Here is a 27,299-nt window from a genome sequence, read left to right as displayed (position 1 = left end):
TTGCCCAGAATCAAATAACTACTCAGTGTCTGAGGCCAAATTTGAACTCAAGATGTGTCTTCCTGATTCCAGGCCAGTGTGCTAGCCACTGGGCTACCTAGATGCCTCCAAATAAAGTTACTTTGATTTAATACTCATTTTTCTCTTTCTTTTTTATTATCATTTATTATTTTTTACATTTTTATTTATTTACACATTACTAAAATAGTCTTGTTGTAAAAGTAAGGATAATTCCCCCTCCCCCCCTTGCAAAAATGAAAAACAGCACAAAAATAAAGTGAAAGAAAGAGAAAAAAATTTCATTCTGTGTCCATATACCATCCGCTCTGTCTCTGGGGTGTATTGCAATCTTTATCACAAATCCACCAGAGAAATTGCTTCTGTTTTTTTCCCACAGTTGCTATTGCTGATTGTATTTTCCCCCCATCCATTCCTCACCACTCCCACTTATTCTATTTTCTCTCTCCTTTCATTTTGTCCTTCCTCAAAAGGGCAGCCAAGTAGCATAGCAGACAGAGCACTGGTCCTGGATCCAGGAGGATCCGAGCCCAAATTCCACCCCAGACACCAACAACCACCCTATGTGGTCCCAGGCAGGTCACTAAATCCCACCACCTTGCAAAAAGACAAAAATAATGTATTGTATCTGAGTACCCTCTCCCATGATCTTCCTTCTTCTCTGTCACCTACACCTCCCTCTCCTTCCCCTCTACCTTTTCTCCCATCCCCTTCCTCTCCTTTTTCCTCTAGGGTAAGAGATTTCTATACCCTATTGAGTGTGTAAGTTATTTCCTCTCTGAGATATTTCCCATGAGAATGAAGGCTCACTCATTACCCCTCACCTTCCTCCCTTCCACCCTATTGCAAAAGTTTTTTTCTTTTTTACTCTTTTACATAAATATCTTAATCCATTCTACCTCTCCCTTCTCTTTCTCCCAGTACATTCCTTTTTCACCTGTTTACTCTATCTTTATAATATATTATACCTTCATATTCAGCTCCCTCCAGTGCCTTGTCTAAATATACTCTTCCGAACTGCTCAGTTAATCATGAGTTATCAGTATCATCTTCCCATGCAGGAATACAAGCAGTTCAACAACATTAAATTCCTCATAATTTGCCCTTCACATCTACCCTCTCAATGCTTCCCCTGAGTTCTGTACTTGAAGATCAAACTTTCTGTTTGGCTCTGGTCATTTCAACAAGGAAGTTTGAAATTCTTCTATCGTTTCCCCTGGAAGAGAATGTTCAGTTGTGCTTGGTAGTTGATTCTCAGTTGCATTCCAAGCTCTTTTGCCTTTTGGGATATTATTGTCTCAGTCCTATGAGCTTTTAATGTAGTTGCTGCAAAATACTGTGTAATCCTGACTGCAGTACCACGATATTTGAATTATTTATTTCTGACTGCTTGTAATATTTTCTCTTTGACTTGGGAGTTCTGTAATTTGGCTATAATATTCCTGGAAGTTATTTTTTTGGATCACTTTCAGGAGGTGATTGGTGGATTCTCTCAATTTCTATTTTACCTTCTGCTTCTAGGATCTTAGGGCATTTTTCCTGTCGAAATTCTTTAAAAATGTAGTCAAGGCTCTTTTCCTGATCAGGTAGCTCAATCAGTTTTAAATAGTTTCTTCTGGATTTGTTTCCTAGGTCAGTTATTTTTCCAGTGAAATATTCCATGTTTTCTTCTAGTTTTTCATTCTTTTGGTATCTTTTGCTGCTTTTTGGTTTCTCACAAATTCTTCAACTTCCTTTAGCTCCATTCTATATTTGAAGGAGTTGTTTTCTTCAGAGAACTTTCTTCTTTTTCATCTGGTCAATTCTGCTTTTTTAAGGTATTCTTCTCATTAACTTTTTGGACTGCCTTTTCCATTTGACCTAAATTGATTTTTTTAATATGTTGTTTTCTTCAGGATTTTTTGGTATCTCCTTGACCAAGCTTCTGACTTGGTTTTCATAATTTTCCTGCATTGCTCTCATTTCTTTTCCCAGTTTTTCTTCTACTTCCTTTACTTGATTTTCCAAATCTCTTTTGAGCTCTTCCATAACCTGAACCAAACTTCTATTTTTCTTGGATGCTTTGGATACATAAACCTGGACTTTGTCATCTTCTGAATGTGTGTTTTGATCCTCCATGAGACAAAGTAATTATCTAGGGTCAGATTCTTTTTTTTCCTGTTTACTCATTTCCTTAGCCTATGCTTCCCAAACTTTTGAGTGTTATTGGGGCAAGGACCTCAATTCCTTCAATGTCTTAGGAGAGATCTGATTACTCTGCTGGTCTGTTCTCTGGTCTGTGGATGACTGGAAGCACATCCCTCTTCCCCAGAGCTGTGAGGAGGGATCCTGCTCCACTAAGGCAATTCGTGTCCCAGGGATAGTGGAGGGACTTTTATAGTCTACCCCAACCCCTTACCTTCTGTGGGCTGAGTGCTCTGGAAGCAGCTACTGGTGGCTCCCTGCAGGGTGGTCTCATTTTTCTCTTTTAAATCCTTCTGGACTTAGGAAAATAAGAGTCTATATGTTTTAAGGAAAATAATATATGATAATAAGGAAATGAATTTGAAAGCAAAATTTGTGTATCTATTCATGACTGGATCTGAAAGTTGATCTTGTATTTGCTTTTTTGATGTCAAATTTAATAAATATCTATATTGTCATTAGTATTTCTAAAAAAGTTGTATCATTTAAGATGAACCTTAGTAGGATGTTTGAATGGAAAACCTTTGTCTAGAAATAAGAAGACCTTAATATGTATCTCCTTGCACAATCACTTTTTTATCCATTAAATGAAGTTCTCTGTGATTAGTGGAACTGCAAAGGTCACTTCTCACTCTTAGCTTTTTATGATTATGAATGATCAGTGTATGTTTGTGCATTGATACAATCAATTCTCATTTCTCTGCATGTGGATTATCCATAACCAGTTTTTAAACTGGGTTATCATCCCTTTGCAGTCTCAACATGTCTCAAGTGTTGTGTCTTGTCTAATGCCTAGCACCCAGTAATTTTAGAATTAACTTAAAGAAATGAAGAATATAAATCAGAAAAACAAGGAGAAAAAAGAAAACATATACTATGATCAGAACAACATATAAATTATCTTTGAATTGTCTGTAGTATCTAATTATAATTTTCATTGCTTCCTGCATTAGCACAAATATTGGACAGTTAATTTTTTTTAAAATTTTTCAACATTAAGAATTGAAAGTGCCATGTTAAATCTAGTCAAATCCTTTCATTTTGCAAATGAGGAAGGGAGGGTCAGAAAGGGTTAAATTACTAATTCAGTGTTGAGCTATTTGAGCTAGAACACTAGTTACCTAGTGTAGACCCCAGATTTCCTAATTCTTTTTTCTAGAGTTCTTTTACTGGCATTAGGGATGATGCTATTTTTTGTCTGGTAGCTCAGTAGATAGAGTGTTAGGCTCAGAGTCAGGAAGGTCTGAGCTTCAGAAATGCCCTCACTGTGTGACCTTGGGAAAGGCACTCATCCCTGTTTATCTTTAGATCCATTGGAAAAGGAAATGGCTGCAGTAGTTTTGCCAAGAAAACTGGATTTTGAACAGAAAAAATCGGGATGATAAACCATGCTACATACCAAGTTGAGGATGTAGAGAATGTTAATTGACAGTAATTATCATCTACTTGGAATGAGAGTGACTGAAAAATATATGTAGCATTGGGGAAGTAATTTAAAGTACCTTCACTTCCTTCAAGTGTAAAGTCAGAATTAGTTATCTTTCAGGGCTGCTGTGAAGAAAATATTTTGATACATTTATGTAAGCAAATAATTATTGTCGTTATTAGCAACTAAGGAGTAATGGTTTGGATGTTGGCAGATGTTAAAAAGGGAAGAAATTTATTTAGAAAATGAAGTTCAGAAAATCTTAGAAAACATAAAATCAAAAAGTAGAAAATAACAGACTAAGACAGGGATTCTTTTCTTACATTAAATATTTATCAAATACTCATTATATGCAAGGGTTTTGTTTTGTTGAGGCAATGGGGTTTAAGTGATTTGCCCAAGGACACACAGCTAGGTAAGTATTATGTGTTGGAGTTCGGATTTGAACTCAGGTACTCCTGTCTCCAGGGCTGGTATTATATCCACTGCACCATCTAGCTGCCCCTTATGCAAGGAATTTTGCAATGTGAGCATTATTGTAGATAGAGTACCATGCCTTTAGTAAGGAAGAATTATCTTCCTAAGTTCAAATATGATCTCAGACACTTATTAGCTCTGTGACCTTGAGAAAGTCACTTAACCCTGTTTGCCTCAGTTTCCTTATCTATAAAAATGAGCTGGAGAAGGGAATTACAAAACACTCCAATATTTTTGCCAAGAAAATCCTGAAAGGTGTCTTCGACTCTATGAGCCCAATTGATGCATTTAGCTTTGTCAAGGTAAAGTGAGTTTGGAGAGTTAGTGCTTATTTATTTAATTTAACAAAAGCTAACATTTAAATAGCACTTTAAGGTTTGCAAAGCACTTTATAAATATCTCATTTTGTCCTCAAATTAGCATTAGGAGCTAAGTATGATAATTATCCTCATTTTACAGATGAGGAAACTGAGGCAAACAGATGTTAAGAGACTTGCTCAGGTCAAACATCTAGCAAATATCTGAGGTCAGAAATGAACTCAGATCTTCCTGATTCCATTTGAAACAGTCTTCCCTCTAAACCACATTGCTACCTAATTTGTACATAAGTTTTTGTCCCAAAGTTTTCCCATGCCCTAGTCACTAAGTTGTAAATGTATAGCTGTATGTGTATATCATACTGGAGAGCAAGCTGTGAGTTTGAGGGAATGACTTAATGTAAAAGTAAAGTACAAAGGCTACAGATTTTCCTTGGAAGAGGACCTTTTATGTCCCTGGAACTGTTTCCTAAACTTTGCAGCTCAGATTCAATCACACTATGTCTCTCTTCTCAATGTTTTATAAAATTAACTCAAGTTACAATAAATCTCATGGATAGCATTGGAAAGACAAAATCAAACAAACAAACCCAACCAAACAAAACGCCCAAAAAAACAAATGGAATATCCCAAAAATGTTAGTTCAAAAACCGGGGAAGGGAGTAAAGTAATGAAGGGGAATGGAGTCTTTTGAATTGATTATATACAATTGGACTTTGCTTTTTTTTTTTTTTTAGACCCTATGTTTTTCTATTAATGTTTCATATATAGTGCTTTCTGTGATGTTCTTACAGGATGTTCAGTACTCTGATATTGACTACATGGAAGAAAAGAAGGACTTCACTTATGATAAAATACTATTTAGAGACTTACCTGCATTTGCTGAGGATTTACATAACCATGGCCAGAAATATGTCATTATTATGGTATGCTCTTCCTTTCCCTCCCAGCCTATAAACCTCTTCCTCTTCCCTTTAACTCAAGGATAGTTTCTCTACTCTATGTCTTATTTTCTTATAGGATCCAGCCATTGCCACTGATTATCCCAACTATGGCCCTTATATCCGGGGCTCAGACATGAAAATATGGGTCAATGCATCAGATGGAGTGACACCACTCGTTGGGAAGGTAACAACTGGAGAGAAAAAGATATTTTCTGAGGGACTGTGGAAGTACTAATGCAATGATGACATTCCTATAGATTTTAAATTACCTGATCCTTGGTTACAGAGTACAATCCTATTATAATGCATATTGCAATGCCAATTTTGCTGTTTTAAGCATCAAGGCATGTTCATTTATTCTTCAAAACTTAACCACAAATTGTAAAAACCTGATTTACCTTGCCTAGCCTAAGAAAGGTAAAGTCTACAAGATCCCAAGCATATATATAGAGATACAATAAGAATTAGGTTTATTTGTTTTGTGGGTGACACTTGTTGCATCTGTGGAGGGAGTACACACTCCAATGAAATTAGATTTATTAAAGAATCATAGTGATTCTGAAAAATATTTGCAACCTATATTATTTTACTGGCTTATAGATTTCCCTTTTATCCTGTCTTTGTCAGGGATGATTCCCCTGATGGGACTAAATTTCATAACAGAGTTGTGGGCCATATTTTCATTCTTTAGGAAAATTTTCAACCTGATATCATTCTAATTTGCATAGTTGAACTACAGTAAGAATGCAAAAAAAATGTTGGGTGTGTTTGGCTTCTTATAATTGACTAGAATAGATGGCTTCTAATAAGTTCAAAGATATTATAGGAAAACTTCCTATCTGCCCAAAAAGTCTAAGGAAATTTTACTGACTCTTGATTGAAGAAGCAACAATTTATTGACCCTTGTGACCTGGTACATTTTCTGGGAAAAAATAAAAGGACATGTCTATATTTATAGCTCCATTATTAATGTACCTTCTTACAAAAGCCCATCCAACAATTATCATTTTCCCTTTTTATGATTTTCACCCATCTGATGAGTGTAAGAACCCCAGAATTGCTTTAATATAGTTCTTTTATTGTTAGTGATTGGAATATTTTCATATGGCTAATGATAGCTTGGATTTCTTACTTTCAGAATTATTTGTTTCTATCCTTTTTCTATTTATTAGGGAATGGAGCTTGTTCTTTTATTTGAACCAACTTTCTATATACCTTGGGTATCAGATCATTATTATATATTCAGCATAGATTTCTTCCTATTTAACTCTCTTCTAGTTTTTAACTGTACTGATGTTATTGATGAAGACAATTTTTAAAAATTGTATGTAGACAAAAGAAAGGAAGAATAGTTAGGTATTTATTAACTGCCAACTATGTGCCTTAGCATTTATAAAATTGTCTATTTCATATCCTGTGATCCTCTCTATCCCTCATTTGGTTATTGTTCTAAAAGTATTCCCTTCTTTGTTCCTCTAATTTGTATAGGATGAGACTTTTTACATCTAGGTCTTTACATCTGGAATTTATCTTTGTATATGTTATGAGGTGTTAGTTAAAACTTAATTTCTTCCAGTTTTCTGAGCAGTGCTTGTTGAATAGTGAATTAATCTCTTTCCTTTCCAATGCATCCTTCACATAGCTGACAAAGTAATCTTCATAATGTCATTATGATTATGTCATTGCTGCTGAAAAAGTTACAGTTTTCCCATTGCTTTTAGGAAAAAGTATAATCTCTTTAGTTTAATATTTCAGGCCATGACTCTAGCTTTCCCTTCTAGCCTAATTTCACTCTACTCCCTTTCATGTACTTGAGAAATTGAACTAATTCTTTCCTGTAGCCATCTTGTTTTCTTCCACCACTGTTCATCTACCCATTTCTTTCCTCTCTTCCTCTGCCTTGGTATGTGTTTAATAGTACTATTTGGCTACATCAAATAATATTTGAAAAGTTTTATAGAATGTTTTGTGTTCCAATCTGAAGAAGTCTGGAGTCTAGGCAAGAGTATAATCAAACATTTTAGTTTCAATAGTACTCTTTGGAGTGCTGCTGTGCTTCCTTTTATTTTCATTATTTGTCACTGAATTCCTTTCTCTCCTGCAGGTGTGGCCAGGCCAAACGGTCTTTCCAGACTATACCAATCCAAAGTGTGCTCAGTGGTGGGCAGAGGAATTCAGACTTTTCCACCAGGAGATAAATTTTGATGGAATCTGGATTGTGAGTCATCAGGATGGGGGCTGTTGAGAGAATCAATATTCAGAATTTCTAAATATTTTCTCCTTTTATATTCTTATATTTTAAGTAGTAGAGAAGATAGGAGGAAAGGATAGGTGGAAAAGAGGAGTGAATTTCATATCTTTTTAGTGACGGTATTCAATAATGTTATCAAGATAAATAGTTTGGACAGAATTAGAACAAGAATCAAAAATCACTATATATATTTTAGTAATCCCTGAGGTACTAGGAAGTTTTTAAATTTAGTTATTTTCAGTGATATCTGACTCTTTGTGACATATTTTGGAATTTTATTGGCAAAAACATTGGGGTGGTTTGCCTTTTCCTTCTCTAGCTCTTTTTATAGTTGAAGAAACTGATAAGTGACTTGCTTAAGGGTGACACAGTTAGGAAGTGTCTAGAACTGAATTTGAACCCAGGTCTTCCTGACTTCTGATCCTCTATCCACTGTTCCACTGTGCTAGATACAAGAGATTCAAAGACTAAAATGAACCAGGTTCTGCCATCAAGGAGATTATTTTTCTGTTGTCTGTAAGAATGGGGTACATACAAACAGGTACATACAGAATATATACTAGATAAATCTAAGGTATTTAAGTCTACTAGATAAATGTAAGGTATTTTGTTTTAGGTTTTTACTAGGTAATGGGGTTAAGTGGCTTGCCCAAGGCCACACAGCTAGGTAGTTATTAAGTGTCCGAGACCAGATTTGAACCCAGGTACTCCTGACTCCAGGGCCGGTGCTTTATCCACTGCACCACCTAGCTGCCCCTAAAATGTAAGGTATTTAAGGAGGCCTTAGAACCTGGTGAAGAAGATTGGGGAAAGCCCCATGTATAAGGAAATATTTGAGACTGAGTTTTTAAAGAGTCTGGGGATTCTAAGAAGCAGAAGAGAGGAGGGGAATACATTTGTGGCATAATGAACAGAACAAAGATGGGAGATGGGGGACTGGATGCTGTGAACCACAGTCAGTAAAGAAGTATTTATTATGCACTTACTGAATACTAGCTCCTAGGAATGCTAATATAAACCAAAAAAGAAGATGGTTTATGCCTCCAAGGACCTTATATTCTGATCCAGTTCACAAAAGAATAGCTAAAAATCAGGGATGGAGTGGGGAATGGAGGAAAGGAAGCATCCACATGGGAGTAGATATTTAAACTGGGAGAATGAAGGAATGCTGGTCTGCGATCCCTTCTCCAAAATGGATAGGAACTCAACAGTGGGAAAAGGCACTGTAGCTCCTTGCAAAAAGACAAGTTTAGCTGGAATATAGAGTGGTTTGAGCTCTTATCTGAAGCTTTGGTATATAAAATGTCTGGAAAGGCAGAGTGTAGTCAGGTTGCATAGGGTTTTGCAAAAAATAGATTTTATTTGCTCTCAGAGAAAAACAGAACTACTAAAACACTTTTAGGTCAAACTCACTTATCTCACAAGTAAGGAAATAGGGGTAAAATGATTTGTTGAAATTTCCACAAGTTTGACTCTGGCAGAGCCAGGATTTACTTTCCCAATCTCTATTTTCTTAAACTTGGGTTTGTTCTGCTGCACTGTGCTCTTGAAGTTTAAATATCTTCTGTGAAGAAACAACATTTTTTCTTAATATTTAGGTTTATGTTTTACCTCATGTAGATTGAGGATAGGTGGTATGGGGTATAAAGTGCCAGGTTTGGAGTCAGGAAGATCCATCTTCCTGAGTTCAAATCTAGTCTAAGACACTTTACTAGTTATTTAATTCTATCTCAGTTTCATTATCTATAAAATAAACTGGAGAATGAAATGGATAATAAACCCCCAAAGAGATCACAGAGAGTCAGCCATGACTGAACAGTACTAAGGAAAAATACAGTTACTTTGTTTATAAAACCAGTCATCCATTTTGCAATAGGCTCATGAGACTATTTTTAAAGGGTGTAATTGGACAATTCCTCTGATTTCTTAAAAAACACAAATAAGTACTAAATACTCACACTATATACTTTATATTTCTCCATTTCTCTCTCTCTAGGATATGAATGAACCTTCCAACTTTGATGATGGTTCATCTACAGGATGCTCACATAGTAACCTGAACTATCCCCCATTTACTCCCAGTAAGTCATGGGTCTGGTCCTTTGGATGAGATGTAGATTTTTTAGCTATTCAAACATACTTGTCATTTAAAATTGTATAAGAAGATTTAGGGACCCCTTCTGCCAATGGATTCAAGCACAAAGGAGAAAATGGGTTGTTTTTTACCCTTTGCTAGGTGTAGGCAGCCCTAACCCAGAGAACTAAAATGGCAATCATTGTCATTATCATATTTATATTTGTATTACATAGAATACATATAAATTGTATTTGCAATTTATGAAACAGTTTTGTCAGAGGTAGGTAACTTTTGAGAACATTTTTCTAGATTAAAAAAATAGATCAAATAATTTAAATGACTTTCTCAATGCTGTTTGTAAATGATGGATGCTGAAACTAAATCCAGTCTAAGTCAAGTACTCTTGCCCCTATGCCATGCTATCTTGTAGTCAAAAGGACATGATAGTCCCTTTGCAGGTGAATTTATCATGGGAGGAATTGTGGGAAATTAATTAGAAAAACTAAGAATTGTCAGAGCAAGATTAAATGTCAGGTTAATTAATTTGAAGTTCTATTCCTTAGACAGTGGGAAACCATTGATTTTTGCTGCAGCTGGTTGTAACAAGTTCAGAATAAATTTTTAGGAAAATTAAACTGTTCATGATGTATGATGGATTGAAGGAGAAAGAATGGAGGTAGGCAATAATTTAGGCAAGAGGCAATGATGACTTAGATTAGAAGCAATGGGAAGGAAAAAAAATAGAAGAGTAATGGGGAGAGACAATAAATATTTAATGTTAGAATGGTAAATAGAGCACCGAATCTGCAATTAGGAAGACTTGAGTTCAAATAGAACCTTGGTCAATGTCCATATTTAGAAATCTGGATGGGGAAGATGTAACCAAAGAAGATACTAGAAATGAACAGTGGATGAGAAGCTAAAAGAAGGCTAAAAAATATAGTGTCAAGAAAGCTAAGAGTAGTTTGTAAGTTATCATCATCATCATCATCATCATCATCCTTACAAAGAGCAACAAAAATGAGAGACACTTGGTATGGTAAAGGTGGATGAATAGATGGGGAAAAACCATTGGATTTGGCAGTTAAAAGATCATTCAAGAGTGATGAATTGAGCTTTTATGTTTGAGGAATCATGGTGGGTTCTGGGAACATAAAGAGAGGTATAAGATATAGTTACTGTTATTTGAAGAGGTAGAACTTATATATAATGACTAATAACTATATGGAACTATATGTAAAGTGTCAAATGATTGGCATAGACTTGTATTTCAAATAAATTTTTATTGCTTTTGATTTTACATCATCTGCATTTCTTGCTATAGCCTTTCTATTATCTTTCCCCTGAAGGTCATCTCTAATATAATAATACCTGTTAGTCAGATAGATAAGCATTTGGAGAAGATATGCTACCTTATAAATCATCAATAGAATGGGTAACTCAAATTTTTCCAAGTTATTATTTGGCTGTGACTGTATTGTTGTTCAGTCATTCATTTGCGTCTGACTCTTTGTGACCTCATGGACCACTGTAGTAGTTTTCCATTTCCTTCTGCAGTGGATTAAGACAAACAGAGGTTAAGTGACTTGCCCATGGTCACACACTTAGTGAGCGAATGAGATCAGATTGAAACTCAGGTCTTCCTAACTCCAGCTTCGGTGCTTTATCTACTGAACCATCTAGCTGCCTTGAATTACATTTTATCATTGTTGTGAGAATGGTTGCAATAAGGATAAAACAGGGCTGGAGAGGGACAGGAATAACTGTTTTACTAACTGTTTTACAAATGTTATTTCATCAGTCACATAAAACCCTGAGAAGCAGGTGCTATCCTGATACTCTTTTTGCAGTTATTGCAACTGAGATAGACAGAGGATAAGTGATTTACTCACAGTCACACAGTGAATAAAGGACTGAGCCTGGTTTTGAACTCAGGTCTTCCTGACACCAATCACAGCATTGTATACATTGAACCTCTTGATTATATAGTATGTATTCCCTTCAGAACAAGTTAGTTTTGCTTAGTCCCATAAACCTAGACTGTAACTCCAAGCTAGATCCTGATTCAACAAACACAGAAGAGGAACTAGGTGGGAGTGTGAATGTTTTGGTCCACTACTACAGAAATACGTAAAAACGCACACTCTGTTGATATGTGGGAATAACAATAATCATAATAATAACAATAACACCACTAGAAGCGATTCTTAGTTCTGTGCTGCTTTGTTGCTTATGAAGAACTTTGTGTATATTGGATACACTATATCCTCTGTGTTCTAAATAGAGCAGGCATTATGAGAATGAAGAAGAACAAACAAGAACAGTAAGTATTATTGTCCTTAATTTCCAGGGAAAGATACATACTTAGAATATTAATGATTATGTTATTTACTCTGACTGGATATTATATGACCAGGCAAATCTTTTAACCCATCTGGCCTCGTTTTCTTCATCTATAAAATTAGTGGATTCAAATGGTCTTTAGGGTCTTTTCCAACTCTAAAATCTATAATTCTATGAAATATGATATTAATATCAAAGGTATGACTCTGTTAAACCACCTCTTATAACCCTAAACCCAGTGTTATTTTAGCTTTGAATTTTGGGTTATATTTTAGAGACTGACCAATGTTATAATGACCTAGGCTTTCATTGCTTACTTCTTCTTTCCCCCTTAGGAGTACTGGACAATTTTCTACCTGCCAAGACCCTTTGTATGGATGCAGTACAACACTGGGGCAAACACTATGATGTCCACAATCTGTATGGCTACTCCATGGCAATTGCAACAGAAGAGTAAGGGCAACTTTCATCAAATTACATTCATCAAAACACGTGTGGTTTCAATTTACAGTTGCTTGCTAAATATACCTTTTTCTGTATATGTAGCACCAGAGACCTAGGGGGTGTGGAGGGCAGAAGACTTTTGAATTTTTTTTGCAATGCAATTTGTGGGGCAGGGAAACTGTTTGAAAAAAAAGAAAAAATGCTAACAACCTAATGTATGCAAAGTATTCATTAATTTAAATAATTTGTTACACAATGGAGTAATGTTTTGCACCAAGAAGGGGGAATTAAGGTTAAGGACAAAGAAACATTTCTGCTGGGGAAAGATTGCTCCTTATCACTAATCTTTGATCTCTTTCTCTTATCATATTCTCTTTTATGGTAAATCATTTCCCTATTCAGTATTTAATTAAGTCATAAATAACCTTTGATCTAGCACCTTGTAAGTGGTTTTTTGAATGGTTGAGCACTGAGTTTGAATAAACATAGCAGTCAAGAAAGAGCATCATCAAAGGACAGAATTTTAAAAGGCCACCATGATCCTTAGTTCTGGTCCTTTGGCATCCAAGTGGAAAGACTGGTGTACAGGTCAGATCCCATGGCAAGCAGGAGCAAAGGACAAGAATCTCGGGAAGAATATTATTTTAAAGAAGTAGGAAATTAGTCATGATTTGGAAATAATTTTGTCAAGGATTGTCTTTTATTTTGTTTCACTTCTTAATTTAGCCTTGAGGTGGGTGATGAGGTAAGATTGTTGACCAAGAAGGAACCTTTAGTTCACTTTGTCCAAGTGTTGACTGGGATTGGTGTAGCCAATTTAAGATTGAGAGTCTTTGAATGGTGAAAGAATTCATACACAGCCCTGGGATTTTAAAAATTCTCAAGATTTATTATACAAGCCTGCAAAGTGTACAGATTAAAATATTTTCTTCTCCTGGAGAAACATCAACAAGTTTGTAAACTGCTAAAGGGCAGGAGAATAACAAAAGCTAGTTAAGGTTTGTTTGAGAGAGAGGCAGACAGACAGACAGACAGATGCATAGACAGTCAGACAGACAGCCAGGAGAACTGATTGGACTGAGACTCAGGTGATTCTGCGCCCTGAGGGGAGTCCAGGCCAAGTTTTTATAGTTTTGCCCACTCTCTGGATACAAAAGGGTCAGAAATTGCAGACAAAAGGGAAATCCCTCCTCCTCTACAACCAAGTTAAAAGACTGGAAGTTGGGGGGGGGGCGTAGAAACGAAGAGATGTTACAAATTTTCATATAACAATGGAACAATAGAAGTCAGTTTATATCACAGGAGCAGATAACATTTTTACAAAATTTAACAGTATAAAAACAAAAACAGTATAAAAACAGTACAAAATCTGTTTCCAATTACAAATCTCCTATGTCCATAGCTCCCTGCATCATATTACCTACTCAAATTATTGGGACCCAGATTCATCTGGGCCTTTAAGGGCCCATTTGGAGTTGAATGCCTTGCAGTGGGAACTCAATTGAGGCAAAGTTCACATGATGGAGGCTGTCAGAACTGGTACAGCTGGTTGACTGGTGTAGCAGATGTCACTATTGGAGATGTTCAACTGGCAGCCTAGAGAAATGAACCCCAGGGAAAAGAAGGAGCAAACAAAACCAGAGAGGGCCATTTAACAGAGGCCCAATAAGTGGGGAAAAATTACAAGGTCTATAAAGAACAAGAATTATACTTTATGGTCCTAAGCCATTATCAGAATACTCTTCATGAGAACATGGGTTCCAGTATAACACAGATTCATTAGTGGTTGTCACATTGAGCTGTAACCAAAAGCTCAAGAACAGTATAAATAAATACACTGGATAATCATTTTAGAACTGTACATGTTCAGTAAACAGTTTGCAATAAAATTTTCTATTTTAACTTTAATTGTATTTAGAATGAACAAAACTCGTTGAAGAATGAATTTCTCCCATAAAGCAGTTAAAAAATAGAACAATAGAAAACTAAATATTTGCTATTTGTTAAGGATTTTGAAAGATTCAATTCCAATGACTCTAATACTTAATTGCTGAGCACCTGGTATGATTATGGCCATTGGCTATAAAAAGTACACAGGGACAAAAGGACATGCTCCCTTATATATTAGCTGTCTGTTACAGGAAGAGGTCATACTGACAATCCTTTTCAATGAGCCAGGCTCTAAGTTTACCAGGTGAGGACTTCCTTTAGGGAATCCTATCTTAGCTGATGCTGAAGGTTGGCTCTCTTAAAGGTCACTCTACCTGCAGTATTAAACGTCAAATCCCATAGGATTTGTGGTTTCATTGGCATAGTGTTGTCTTTCTGTTTAACATACCTGATTTCTGACAGACCGATTATCACTATATTGTACTATAACAATTACCTATAACCAGTGCTTCGGGTGGTTTGAACAATAAAGGAATCAGAGTGTGCCAAGTTGTGATTAGGATGGGTGTCAGCAAAGAGACTCAGAGAAAAATTATAATTAATTCAATTGAATTTAATAAGCAGAACTTGGAATGTAAAAATACAACAATCCCAATTCACATTTAGAACTAGATTTTTATAAAAACAACTTTTTATAATGAACCCATTTAGTTATTAACCATATTTAAAATAAATAACATATATATCATTGCTTTCAGAATTTTTTAAAACATCATAACATTTTAGGTGACTTTAAATTTTCAACAGGCATTATTAATTCCAATGTAATAAAATGATAGTAAGAATAACTAGGTATTCAAGTCAAGAACATATAAATTATTAGATTTTACAGAACAATATTTCCATTATTAAACATTATTTAGTAATATCAGGAATCCTAGAGTTGGTCATGTTTTGATATTTCCCATTAATTATCCCTACAAAGTAATCAGTTATTAATTCCATGCTTCAACACTATTACAGTAACTCCAAATAGCTTATATTTTTCATAACAGATAACCCAAAATCACATAACTGATAGCATTTCTCAGCATCTTACTCATCAACAAATTACCTTACTATGGCTACATAATATTAAATTATACAATTAATTTTCAGAGATCCTGATTGGTTGTTATCTCTTCCTAGACTCTTAAAGCGTCTTGAGCACAGGATGTCTTCCAACATCCTGACTACTGTTTTTTCTAAGTTTGCAATTTACATAGGGAGAAGAAATGAGACAATAATAACTAAGTGAATTTTTCCAGGCATTTTACAATCACAAAGAGATGAAATAATAGATCACCTAGTCCAGTTAACAAAAATTTCAAATAGACACATTTTCACTTTTGCTTAAAGTTTCATTAATTAAAATAGGTTGAATATAATTGTTAATCAATATTAGGTTAACATTAAAAACAAATTAGCTCACAGGTGACAATATTTCATAAAGGTATCCATGACAAGGCTTCTAAATCACACACAAGTTCACATACTTTGAAATGTAAACTATAAGTGGAGATTCAGCATTTCTAAGGTAGTGAGACCCAGGAGCAGTTCATTTGTTGATTGTGTTGAGCTTTTAAGGAGTCCATTAAATTAAGTAGAAGGATAAATAAAAGAATACCATTCTGGGGTGGCTAGGTGGCTCGCAGTGGATAAAGCACCAGCCCTGGAGTCAGGAGTACCTGGGTTCAAATCCGATCTCAGACACTTAATAATTACCTAGCTGTGTGGCCTTGGGCAAGCCACTTAACCCCATTTGCCTTGTAAAAAAAACATCTAAAAAAAAAGAATACCATTCTGTCTTTTTGTCTTGATGCCAACAAGGTGTAGTTTGCTCTAAAAAGCTTCCTACAGATATTCCTCTTGAACCTGATTTACTTAAGATGTCTTTGCAGTTTATTTTTTTAATAATTTTTTCCCAATTATATACAATAGTAGTTTCTATGAAACATTTTTGCAAGGTTTTGAATTTTGTAATTTTCCCTCTCCCTCCCATTACTTCCTCCCTTCCCCCAAACAGAAGGCAATCCGATAGTCTTTACATTGTTTCTATGATATACATAGATCAACATTGAATTTGTTGAGAGAAAAAATATATCCTTAAGGAAGAAAGAAAATATTAGAGAGAGCAAAATTATGTAATTCATAAGACAACTTTTTAAAAAAATTGCAGATAATGACCATTCATCTTCATTCAAGCTCCACAGTTCTTTCTCTGGATATTGGTGTTCTCCATCACAGATCACCCCAAATTATCCCTGATTATTGCACTAATGGAGTGAGCAAGTCCATTAAGGTTGATTATCACTGCACCTTGTTGTTAAGGTCTACAATGTTCTTCTGGGTCTGCCCATCTCATTCAGCATCAATTCTTGCAAATCTTCCTAAGCTTCTCTGAAATCCCATCCCTTCTGGATTCTAATAGAACATTAGTGTTCCATAACATACATATACCACAATTTGTTTATCCATTTCCCAACTGATGAACATCCTCTTGATTTCCAATTCTTTGCCACTACAAACAGAGCAGCTGTGAATATTTTTGTACATGTGAAATTTTTACCCTTCTCAATGACTTTTCAGGATGTAGACCCAGTAGTAACGTTGCTGGACCAAAGGATATGCACACTTTTATTGCCCTTTAAGCATAATTCAATATTGCTCTCCAGAAAGGTTGGATGAGTTCATAGCTCCACCAACAATGCATTAGTGTCCTAGATTTCCCACATCCCTTCCAACATTGATCATTATCCTTTCTGGTCATATTGGCAATCTGAGAGGTATGAGGTGGTACCTCAGAGATTCTTTAATTTGCATTTTTCTAATCTGTAATGATTTAGAGCAATTTTTCATATGGCTACAGATAGTTTTGAAAATTGTCTTTGCATATCCTTTGACCATTTGTCATTTGGGGAATGGCTTTTTTAAAATATAAATTTGACTCAGTTCTCTAATATATTTTAGAAATGAGTCCTTTGTCAGAAAAACTAGTTGTAAAAATTGTTTCCCAATTTACTACATTTCTTTTTATCTTAGTTAGAGTAGTTTTGTTCATGCAAAAGCTTTGCAATTTAATGTAATCAAAATTATCTAGTTTATTTTTTATAATGTTCTCTGTCTCTTCCATAGTCATAAATAGCTCCCAGGTAAACTATTCCTTGTTTTCCTAATTTGCTTATAATATTGTCTTTTATGTCTAAATCCTATACTCATTTTCATCTTATCTTGGTGTAGAGTGTGAGATGTTGGTCTAATCCAAGTTTCTGCCATACTATCTTCCAGTTTTCCCAGCAGTTTTTATCAAAAAGTGAGTTCTTATCCCAGAAGCTGGACTCCTTGAGTTTGTCAAACAGCAGATTACTATAATCATTTCCTGCTGTCTCTTTTGCACCTAATTTATTCCATTGATCCACCACTCTATTTCTTAGCCAGTACTAGACAGTTTTGATGATTGATGCTTTATAATATAATTTTAGATCTGGTAAAGCTAAGCTGCCTTCTTTTGCATTTTTCATTAAATCTCTAGATATTCTTGACTTTTTGTTTCTCCATATGAATTTAGTTACAATTTTTTTCTAGCTCTCTAAAGTATTTTTTTGGAATTTTGATTGTATAGCACTAAATAAGTAGTTAAATTTAGGTAGAATTGTATTTTTTTTATATTAGCTCATTCTATCCATGAGTAGTTAATATAGATCTGATTCTATTTGTGGGAAAAATGTTTCTTGGTTGTTTTCATAGTTTCTGAGACTGTCTTGGCAGGTAGACTCACAAGTACTTTATGTTGTCTGAAGTTATTTTAAATGGAATATCTTTTTTCTAACTCTTGCTGCAGTGTCTTGTTAGTAATATATAGAAATACTGAAGATTTATGTGGCTTTATTTTATATCCTGTGACTTTGCTGAAGTTGCTAATTGTTTCCAGTAGTTTTTTAGATGTTTTTTGGGAGTTCTCTAAGCATACTATCATGTCATCTGCAAAAAAGTGAGGGTTTTGTTTCTTCCTTCATGATTCTTATTCCTTCATTTTCTTTTTTTTTTCTCTTATTACTGAAGCTAACATTTCTAATACAATGTTGAAAAGTAGTGGTGATAATGGATATCCTTGTTTCTTCCCTGATCTTATTGGGAATGCTTCTCCACATTGCATATAATGCTTGTTGATGGTTCCAGTTATACACTGCTCATCATTTTAAGGAACAATACATGTATTCCCACACTCTTTATTGTCTTAGTAGGAATGGGTGCTGTATTTTGTCAAAGACTTTTTCAGCATCTATTGAGATGATCATATGATTTTTGTTATGTTTGTTATTGATCTGGGCAATTATGCTGACAGTTTTCCTAATATTGAACCAACACTTCTGTTTTAGAATAAATCCTACTTGATTATAGTGTATTATCCTAGTGAAAACTTGCTGTAATTGCTTTGCTAATATTTTATTTAAGATTTTTTCATCCATAGTCATTAGAGAAATTGGTTTTTAATTTTCTTCCTCTGTTTTGACTCTTCCTGGTTTAAGTATCAGCACCATATTGATATCTTCACAATTTCTAACTGAGGTCAAATGGCATTTAAAATTTTCTAGTAAGGAGCTAGACTTTGGGATCTTAACTCAGTTATTGACTTAATTTTAAATTAGTCTTTTTAAAACAATTAAATCTAAAACCCAAAATAAAATGAATAAAAATTTCAGAAATTTCCTTTCATTTTGACAGAATATAAATGAACTCAGTCTTATAATCAGGAACCATTTAAGATCTGAATTACATATGTGAAACATATACACATACACAAAGACAAACAAGGATACAATTCTTTTTTTGAACAAAGATTATACATTGATCCAGTTGTGTGGTGAGATTTTAAGAGCTCTGGTCAGCTCATTTAAATCTCAAATCTAGAGATCTTTTGTCAGCCCTCCCAGTCATGGGAGAATATGAAAAGACTCACTGAAAACTACATAGAGATCTCTGATTTAAAATATATTTTAAAATATACACATATACATACATACATTTATATTGTTATTTTTGAATCATATCAATTAAGACCAGTCAAAAAAATAAATTTAAGATCAATTAGAATTTCTTGAGAAACCTCATATTTTTATTGGAATTTTAAAATAGCCCATCAGTAGTTAAAATTCCTTGATATAATCGAATACATTCTTATGTTGCTCTATGCAGAGATCCAACTGCAGGGATCTTAGCTTATTAGCACAGGGTTTAAATAAAATGGAATCTGGATTTCTCAGTCCCAGGAAGAGTTCATAAATTAACTTTTGGATTATCAGTTCTCATATAGAATATAATTTTTCCCTTTTAGTTTCTTCTAGCCAATTGAAGGCAAGGCATTAAGATCAATATATCTCCTCTCCTCCTATCCCCCCTCCCAAGGGTGGGGCTTTCCTCAGTGTGAAGTCTCAGTCTAAAGTTAAAGCCTTGATGGGATGGAGGATGGGAGATGGGATTGACCAACCATGTGTAGGCCCAGGGAAGAGGATGCTCACCCTCACTCCCTCCTCCCCAACCTAAGGAGAAGGCATGGGGGTTCCCTAAAGTAACCATGGGGCTAGACCAGGTTTTGGGAAATTTTTTTTACAGGAAGTACATAACTTTATATAAGTAACAGGATACCTTTTTTTTTTACATTTTTTACATTTATTATTAAATTTTTTGTTTATTTATTTTATATTATTACAATAATCTCATTGTGAAAATAAACATAAACTCCCCTCCCCTCCAAGAAAGATGAAAAACCTCAAGAACAGGGAGAGAAAAAAATGTACTTCAGTCTGTGTTAAGAGATGTTATAAATTTACATTTAATAGTAGACAATTTACATCACAGGAGTTGATAATATTTTTACAAAATTTAACAGTATAAAGGACTATAAAATATGTTTCCAATTACAATTCTCCTATGTCCATAACTCCTTGCATCACAAGGTCCTTGTTGCTTAGGCTCAAGGTCCTAAAATTTTTTTTTGAACTTTGGAAATGAATCAATTGAAAGAATTTCTCCCCTAAAGAAAAAGAATCTCCCCATTTGTCATTTTCTTTTCTTTGAAACTCCCAACAACTTGGAAATGAATTAGAGAAGTGAAAGTTATTATTATTATTATTAATATTATTAATAATAACATTAATATAACACATAATATAAATATTATATATAATATTAATAATAATAATAATAATATTCTGTCTCCCTGTGAATCTTGGGAATAAAAGGTAAGGCCCAATTGAAGACTTTTCCCCCTCCTAATCCCTTGAGTGTTACACTCGTTCAAAATAAATATATAATATTTAGTCATTTAAAAATGTTTTTTGTCTTCTAAGGTCTGAAGCTGCACAAATTCAAGGACTATGTCTAGACTCTGCATAAAACTAATGGGAACAGAGGAAATTTATCTTATGTAGTTCATTTAGCTTATGCCATTACAAGAAAAGTTTCTGTTTGAAAAAATTATTTGAATATCCTGACCAGTGGAATACTTGTTTAAAACAATATTTCATACAAGATCTTGTTTTTGGCTCTATTTCTGAGAGGTAGCAAAGTATAATTGCTACAGAGGTGGCTTCAGAGTCAGAATGATGTGGAAAATCTAAGTTCAAATCTGACCTCAGATATTAGCAGTTAGGTTCTGTAGACTTTAGTTCATTTCCTTCTTTCCTTTCATAAGACCTTGGGAAAGTCCCTTAAAAAGGCAACTGGGTGGCACAGTGGATAGAGTGTCAGCAAGACATCTTCTTGAGTTCAAATATGAACTCTAATATTTATTTCTTGTGTGATCCTGCACAAGTCACTTAACCTGGGCAAGTTACAAAACAAATCCTGTTTGCCTCAGTTTGTTCATTTATAAAATGTACTACAGAAGCTGAGAAAACTTCAAATGGGGTCAATGAAGAGTTGGTTACAACTTGGAAATGATTTAACAAGTCCTTTAACCATTTGGTGCCATAGATAGCTCTCTAAAATGAGAAGTTGTAGATCAATTGCTAAACTCTGTTGATAAAGGAAGTTTCTTCACAACAATGAAATTTTAGACCTGGACAAACCCAAAAATTTATGCCTGAGTCTATATGGGTTAAGATTTTTTTTTTGAATTAATAGAATCAGAATGAACATTGTTTTTGTTCAATCCCTGGAGGTAAACAAAACTGTTCAACTTCCTTACTCTTCATTTTTCCTTTATAGGGCTGTAAAAACTGTCTTCACTAATAAAAGAAGCTTTATTGTGACACGTTCTACCTTTGCTGGGTCAGGCAAATTTGCAGCACATTGGTTGGGGGACAATGCGGCCACATGGAATGACCTTCGTTGGTCTTTACCTGGCATGCTTGAGTTCAACCTATTTGGTATCCCTATGGTAAGCCCTTACTTCCACCTCTCCATCAGGTATAGGCTATAGAAAGGATTCCTTCCAGAAACTTCTCTCCTGTATCCCAGAATTCTCCTTTATTTCTAGTTTGAGTTGCTATCTAAGGGGAGTTCAGCAAAGTTCAAGTACTGAGATGTTATCTTTATAATAATGGAGTTCAAGAAGGGAATACTATGAGTAAAATATGCTTACATCATAGGAATCACCATGAGGCAAGAACAGGATGATAAAAATGTGGAGAAAATGCTAAAAAAAATTAAAACAAAACAAAACCTTATGCTCAAAAAAAGACTCACATCTGTAATTTGTGATGATTCCAGGTGGGTCCAGACATCTGTGGATATGCTAATGATGTCTCAGAAGAACTATGCAGGCGGTGGATGCAGCTTGGAGCCTTTTATCCCTTTTCCAGGAATCACAATGGTCAAGGCTATAAGGTAACCTTTACAAGAGATGTCAGCAAGAGCAATTTGGGATATATTAAAAGAGGATAGTTTCCCCACCATGGTGTTTGTTCATTGAAGTTCCTCTATGGTCTGTTACATTTGGGCTAACTTAAAAATGAAAATGACCCTATAGAAAACCCTAGTTATTCCTATCAGTCCTTATTGGATGGAGCTAAGGACCTGGAGTCAGGAAGGACTGAGTTCATATCTGGTCTGTTTTCCTAGCTGTGTCACCCTGGGCAAAGTACTTAACCTGTAGATGTCTGCCTCATTTTCCTCAAAGTGAAAAACAGAGATAAAAGTAGCACTTATCTCAGGATGGTTGTGAAGTTCAAAAGTATTAATATTTGTAAAATAGTATAGCATCTGGCAGATAATAAATAATACATAACTACCTGTTCCTTTCTCTTTCCTCTTCTTTCAAATTTCCCTGTTTCTGTCAAGGACATTATTATCCTTCTAGTCACCCATATTTACAACCTTAGTATTAGCCTACATTCTTTGCTCACTTACCCTTACATAACTAAGCAAATCTTAATTCTAATTGCATCATCTCTCATCTTCATCTTTTCTACTCCCATTGCCACATCTTATTTTAGGATCCTAACAGATCTCATCTGTACTATTATAAAAGCTCTCTGATTGGTCTCCTTTCCTCATATTTACAACCACCATTTCAAATTCCACACAGTCACCAAAGTGATTTTCCCAGAAAATATCTGTAAAACACTTGGAAATCTTAAAGTATATAACTTTCATTACTAATTCATGAGAGGATAAATTGGCTTTATTACTAGTTTCATTGTATTTATTGCCATTGTCCTAATTTCATTTCTAAAGGAATTAAGAAATTCAATCATAGAATTTCATTCAGTTGTCATTGTACAAGGTCGATTTTAGAAATGACTCTGTGACATTGCTCATAGTATTTGCCTTAATACATAAATGACAACTGGTGCAAGAGAATGAAGACTGAGAAGGTCATTGATTTGGTCCTTGAAGCCTTTGGAGAAGCCAGTTTGGGGAGAAAATGATGCTAGAAATAAGTATCAGGAAGCTGAACAGTCAAGGGGTGATAAAGAATTGGAAACAATGAATAGTCTCTTATTGAACACAGTCACAAGAATAGGAAGAGGCTGGGCACGTCACTCTAGCCCTTGAAGCCTCAGTTTTTGGATCTGTAAAATAAGAGGCTTATATTAGATAATGATTTCCATGATACCATTCAGCTGTAAGATATGGGGATTCTATGAAAAGGCAGTATATTCAAAAACCAAGGAGAAACAACACAAAAAGGAAACAGGGGAGTGAAAAATTGTCAGTAAACATTATTAAGCATCTACTATGTTCCAAGTGCTGGGGATACAAAGATAGAGGATGAGGGTGGGATGTGGTGAGACAATAGAAAAACAACTATGAACAGGACACATTAGAGATAACCAGTGGAGGGAAAGGGCATCTGGGTGTCATAGTGTAGTGAGCAAGACTTGAATTCAAATTTGACCTTTGAGACTTACTAGCTGTTTAACCCTAAGCAAGTCACTTAACCTTGTTTGCCTTAATTTCCTTATCTGTAAAATGACCTGGAGAAGGAAATGGCAAACCACTCTAGTGTCTGCCAGGAAAACTGAAATAAGGTCATGCAGGGTCAACCATGACTGAAATAATAAAAGAACATCAATGGAGGGAAGACTAGATTTAAGGGAGTTTGGAAAGACCTTGTACAAAATGAGATTTTAGTTGATACTTGAAGGAATCAGATGTAAGGAGGGAGGGAGAATATTTTATACAGCTATCAAAAAAAAGTTTGGAATTCAGAGATGGATGTCTTGTTTGAGAAAAAGCAGTGTAAGAGAATAGCTTCTTTTTAACTTCAAGGCAATTAATGTTTTTTGACATACATCTCTTTACTTATATATTTATATGTGTGTGTGTGTGTGTAGTTGTGTGTGTATTTGTATTTGTAAATATGTATCTAATTAGTAATAACATTAGTAGTTTTCCTTGTTCTCTAGGCTAACTCTAGACTAGTGTTTCAGAACATTGAAATATTTTACACAGAAGATACCCTGATTGTCTTTATGTCTTTCTATCTGTAATGTTAAAGATCTTGTCTCTTTTGCTCCTAGGATCAGGATCCTGCTGCATTTGGAGAAGATTCTCTTCTTTTGAATACCTCCAGACACTATCTGAACATCCGCTATACTCTGCTGCCCTATCTCTACACTCTTTTTTTCCGAGCTCATACTCGAGGGGACACTGTAGCCCGGCCCCTTCTACATGAGTGAGTTTTTCTGATCTACATTTTGAATTCTAATATGTTACAACTTGGTCGCTTTTACTAGCTCTGCATAGTATCAAATGTTTGGATAAAAACTGAAAGCAATTCCTAGCATTCATTACCAAGTGATTTCTTTTGCAAAAGAGATGAATAGATTATTATGGATTTGGTTGTCATCATCAAAATTAAACTATATTTCTACATATCGAAGACAGAAAAAAGAGGATGAAATACAAAACACTGAACCTACTGTGTACACTTGTTTTTTTCAAGCATATATCAAATTTTAAGCTGTCTAAGTATTTTTGAATTGGATTTCGGCAGGAATTTTCCAACTTAACTAATGCATAGGCAAACTATTAATTTGAAAAATCTAAATGGATAGACTATTTTATCCAAAGGCAGAGAGGGATTTTTGAGCAGGCAATTGACATGGGCATACTTGTGTGGATTATGCTGATAGTATTTCATGCAATGTAGTTAGGTGGTGGTATGGATAGAAGGCTGGTCCCAGAGTCAAGATTCATCTTTGTGAATTTAAATCTAACCTCAGACACTTTATAACTGTGTGACCCTGGGCAGGTCACTTCACTCTGTTTGCTTCAGTTTCCTCTCAAAGTAGTTTTACCTTTGTTGGGTCAGGCAAATTTGTAAAATGAGCTGGAGAAGGAAGTGGCACACCACTCCAGTATCTCTGTCAAGAAAACTCCAAATGGGGGTCACAGAGTCAGATACAACTGAAAACCACAGAAGAACAACAATATTCCATGTAAAAAAGGCTGGTCCCTATGTGCAAATTATCACATTGTCCACAGTATAGACATACACTACAGGCTACTTTGCCAGTAGAATTCAAGAACAAAGCTTCTTTTCCTGGGTTCATTGGTTCCACATAGGGAGACAGCTGAACATAAAATGTATTAGAAAAAAATCCCTCAGCCTGAAAATTTCTCCATTTTCAGTCTGATTTAGAAATTTGTTTTATACTCCTAGAGATTTATTCCTTTTAAGTAAAGATGTTGCTATCTCTGAGATTATATGCTATTTATCTTGTTTAAATTCATTATCTTTGGGAGCAGTGACATTTTTAAAAAGCCTATTTTTTTACCATTTCATCAAAATTCTTGTTGAAATTTTAAATTTCATTTTCACTTCATTTCATTTTATTTTTAATTCATCCCCATCCCCTCTTTTACTCATTGAGAAGGCAAGAAAAGTGATATCAATTATACATTTGAAGTCATTAATTTTTTGTGAATTAGTTTGATCAAATCTATTTGTTCTAACTGCCAGATGAAAATTTTGTGGGTTGGAGGGGATAAGAATTTGAGTTAGGGAGGGGTGCTAATAGGAAGACTCTTAGAAAAAGGGACTTTGCCTTGGACCTAGCCCTAGATAAGTACTACAGTAGGGCATGGAATCTGGGGAAGGGTGGGGATACGAAGAACCTCTGAAAAGGATGGTAATAGGTACCCAAAATATATTTTGATGTTTTGCTTAGAGTTGGTTCCATTTTGTGATGCTACATAATAACCCAAATCCTTGAGCAACACCAGAAATAACAAATGATGTTAATGATCCCCTCCTGTCTGTGGTTCTTAGATTCTATTCTGACAGTTACACCTGGGATGTGTATCGGCAATTTCTGTGGGGACCTGGCCTTCTCATCACTCCTGTTCTGGAGGAGGTAAGTTTTTCATAGGGACTCGGTCTTTTCTGCAACCCCATCCCCCCTGCTCTTGGGACTGATCAATCAATATTTATTAAGCACCTACTATGAGCCAGGCTTTACATTTGCAAATATTATCTCATTTGATTCTGTCAAATTCTGATGACAAGTCTTCAATTTGCTTGGATTTTCACTTCTTCAACCTCACTATTTGGAGATCTGCCCTGATTACTTCACTGAAGTTGCTTCTATTGTTAATATGGTGGGAGGGGAGATCTAGATGAGGATGCTTTGGATTACTGAGAGAATAGCTCTACTTCAGCAGGGAGTAGCAAGAAAGGAGGGGGGCAGTTGGGAAGTATGCTAGGGAAGGTTTTTCATCTCAGAGACATGAAAGATTATACTTTGCTTTCCTTTCAGGGGGCTGAGAATGTGATAGCTTATATGCCCGATGCCATCTGGTATGACTATGAAACTGTAAGTAGATATGATTATCCACAGATTCCTTGGTGAACATAGTTTCTTAAATAGGGCTTCCTGGATAGGGGAAGGGGGAGGGGAGGGGAAAGGAATATAAATATGAATCCTTTGGTTTTTAAATCATCTTTATTTCTGAATACATACATATTTCACCTACCTAGCAAGACTTTTTTGTAATAACAAATTATATATATATATATATATATATATATATATATATATATATATATATAGAGAGAGAGAGAGAGAGAGAGAGAGAGAGAGAGAGAGAGAGAGAGGTTGGTGGTAGTGATAGGAGAAATGGTTCATGAAAAAATCAGCAGACCAAATTGTATGTAATGAGGAACAGAGAAGACATGATATATTTCTTTGATCTAGGAGCAGACAATTCAGTGATGGTGATGACCTAGTGACTACACTTTAAGCTCTTTTCATGATGATTAAGCTGAATTTCAGCTAAGAAACTGAGAATAGAAATTAAAAGTAGTAGGAGTATCTTGAAAAATTTATTTCTGTTATTTCTACATTATCAACATTTCCAAATCTATCCCTTTCTCCTCCTTTGGGAATTCTTATAGATACATTTCTTAAACAAAGAAAATAAGCGGAAAAAGAGCAGT

The 27,299-nt window shown here is 35.0% G+C and overlaps 1 protein-coding gene across 1 annotated transcript in view; it reads left to right on the top strand.

The window, feature by feature from the left end:
* Window positions 1-27,299, top strand: part of LOC141492847 (uncharacterized) — a 319,801-nt gene that overhangs the window by 40,167 nt on the left and 252,335 nt on the right. Inside the window, exons 11-20 of the mRNA XM_074193534.1 lie at window positions 5,217-5,348; window positions 5,443-5,550; window positions 7,471-7,584; window positions 9,614-9,698; window positions 12,373-12,490; window positions 21,620-21,791; window positions 22,124-22,240; window positions 24,379-24,533; window positions 26,133-26,217; window positions 26,620-26,676. Of these exons, the coding sequence (XP_074049635.1) occupies window positions 5,217-5,348; window positions 5,443-5,550; window positions 7,471-7,584; window positions 9,614-9,698; window positions 12,373-12,490; window positions 21,620-21,791; window positions 22,124-22,240; window positions 24,379-24,533; window positions 26,133-26,217; window positions 26,620-26,676 (1,143 nt within the window). The remainder of the gene's footprint in view (window positions 1-5,216; window positions 5,349-5,442; window positions 5,551-7,470; window positions 7,585-9,613; window positions 9,699-12,372; window positions 12,491-21,619; window positions 21,792-22,123; window positions 22,241-24,378; window positions 24,534-26,132; window positions 26,218-26,619; window positions 26,677-27,299) is intronic.

The sequence above is a fragment of the Macrotis lagotis genome, chromosome 7 (assembly GCF_037893015.1).
Source record: "Macrotis lagotis isolate mMagLag1 chromosome 7, bilby.v1.9.chrom.fasta, whole genome shotgun sequence".
Lineage (NCBI taxonomy): Eukaryota > Metazoa > Chordata > Mammalia > Peramelemorphia > Peramelidae > Macrotis > Macrotis lagotis.
The sequence above is the reverse complement of the archived record's forward strand: the minus strand, read 5'-3'. Positions and strand labels throughout refer to the sequence as shown.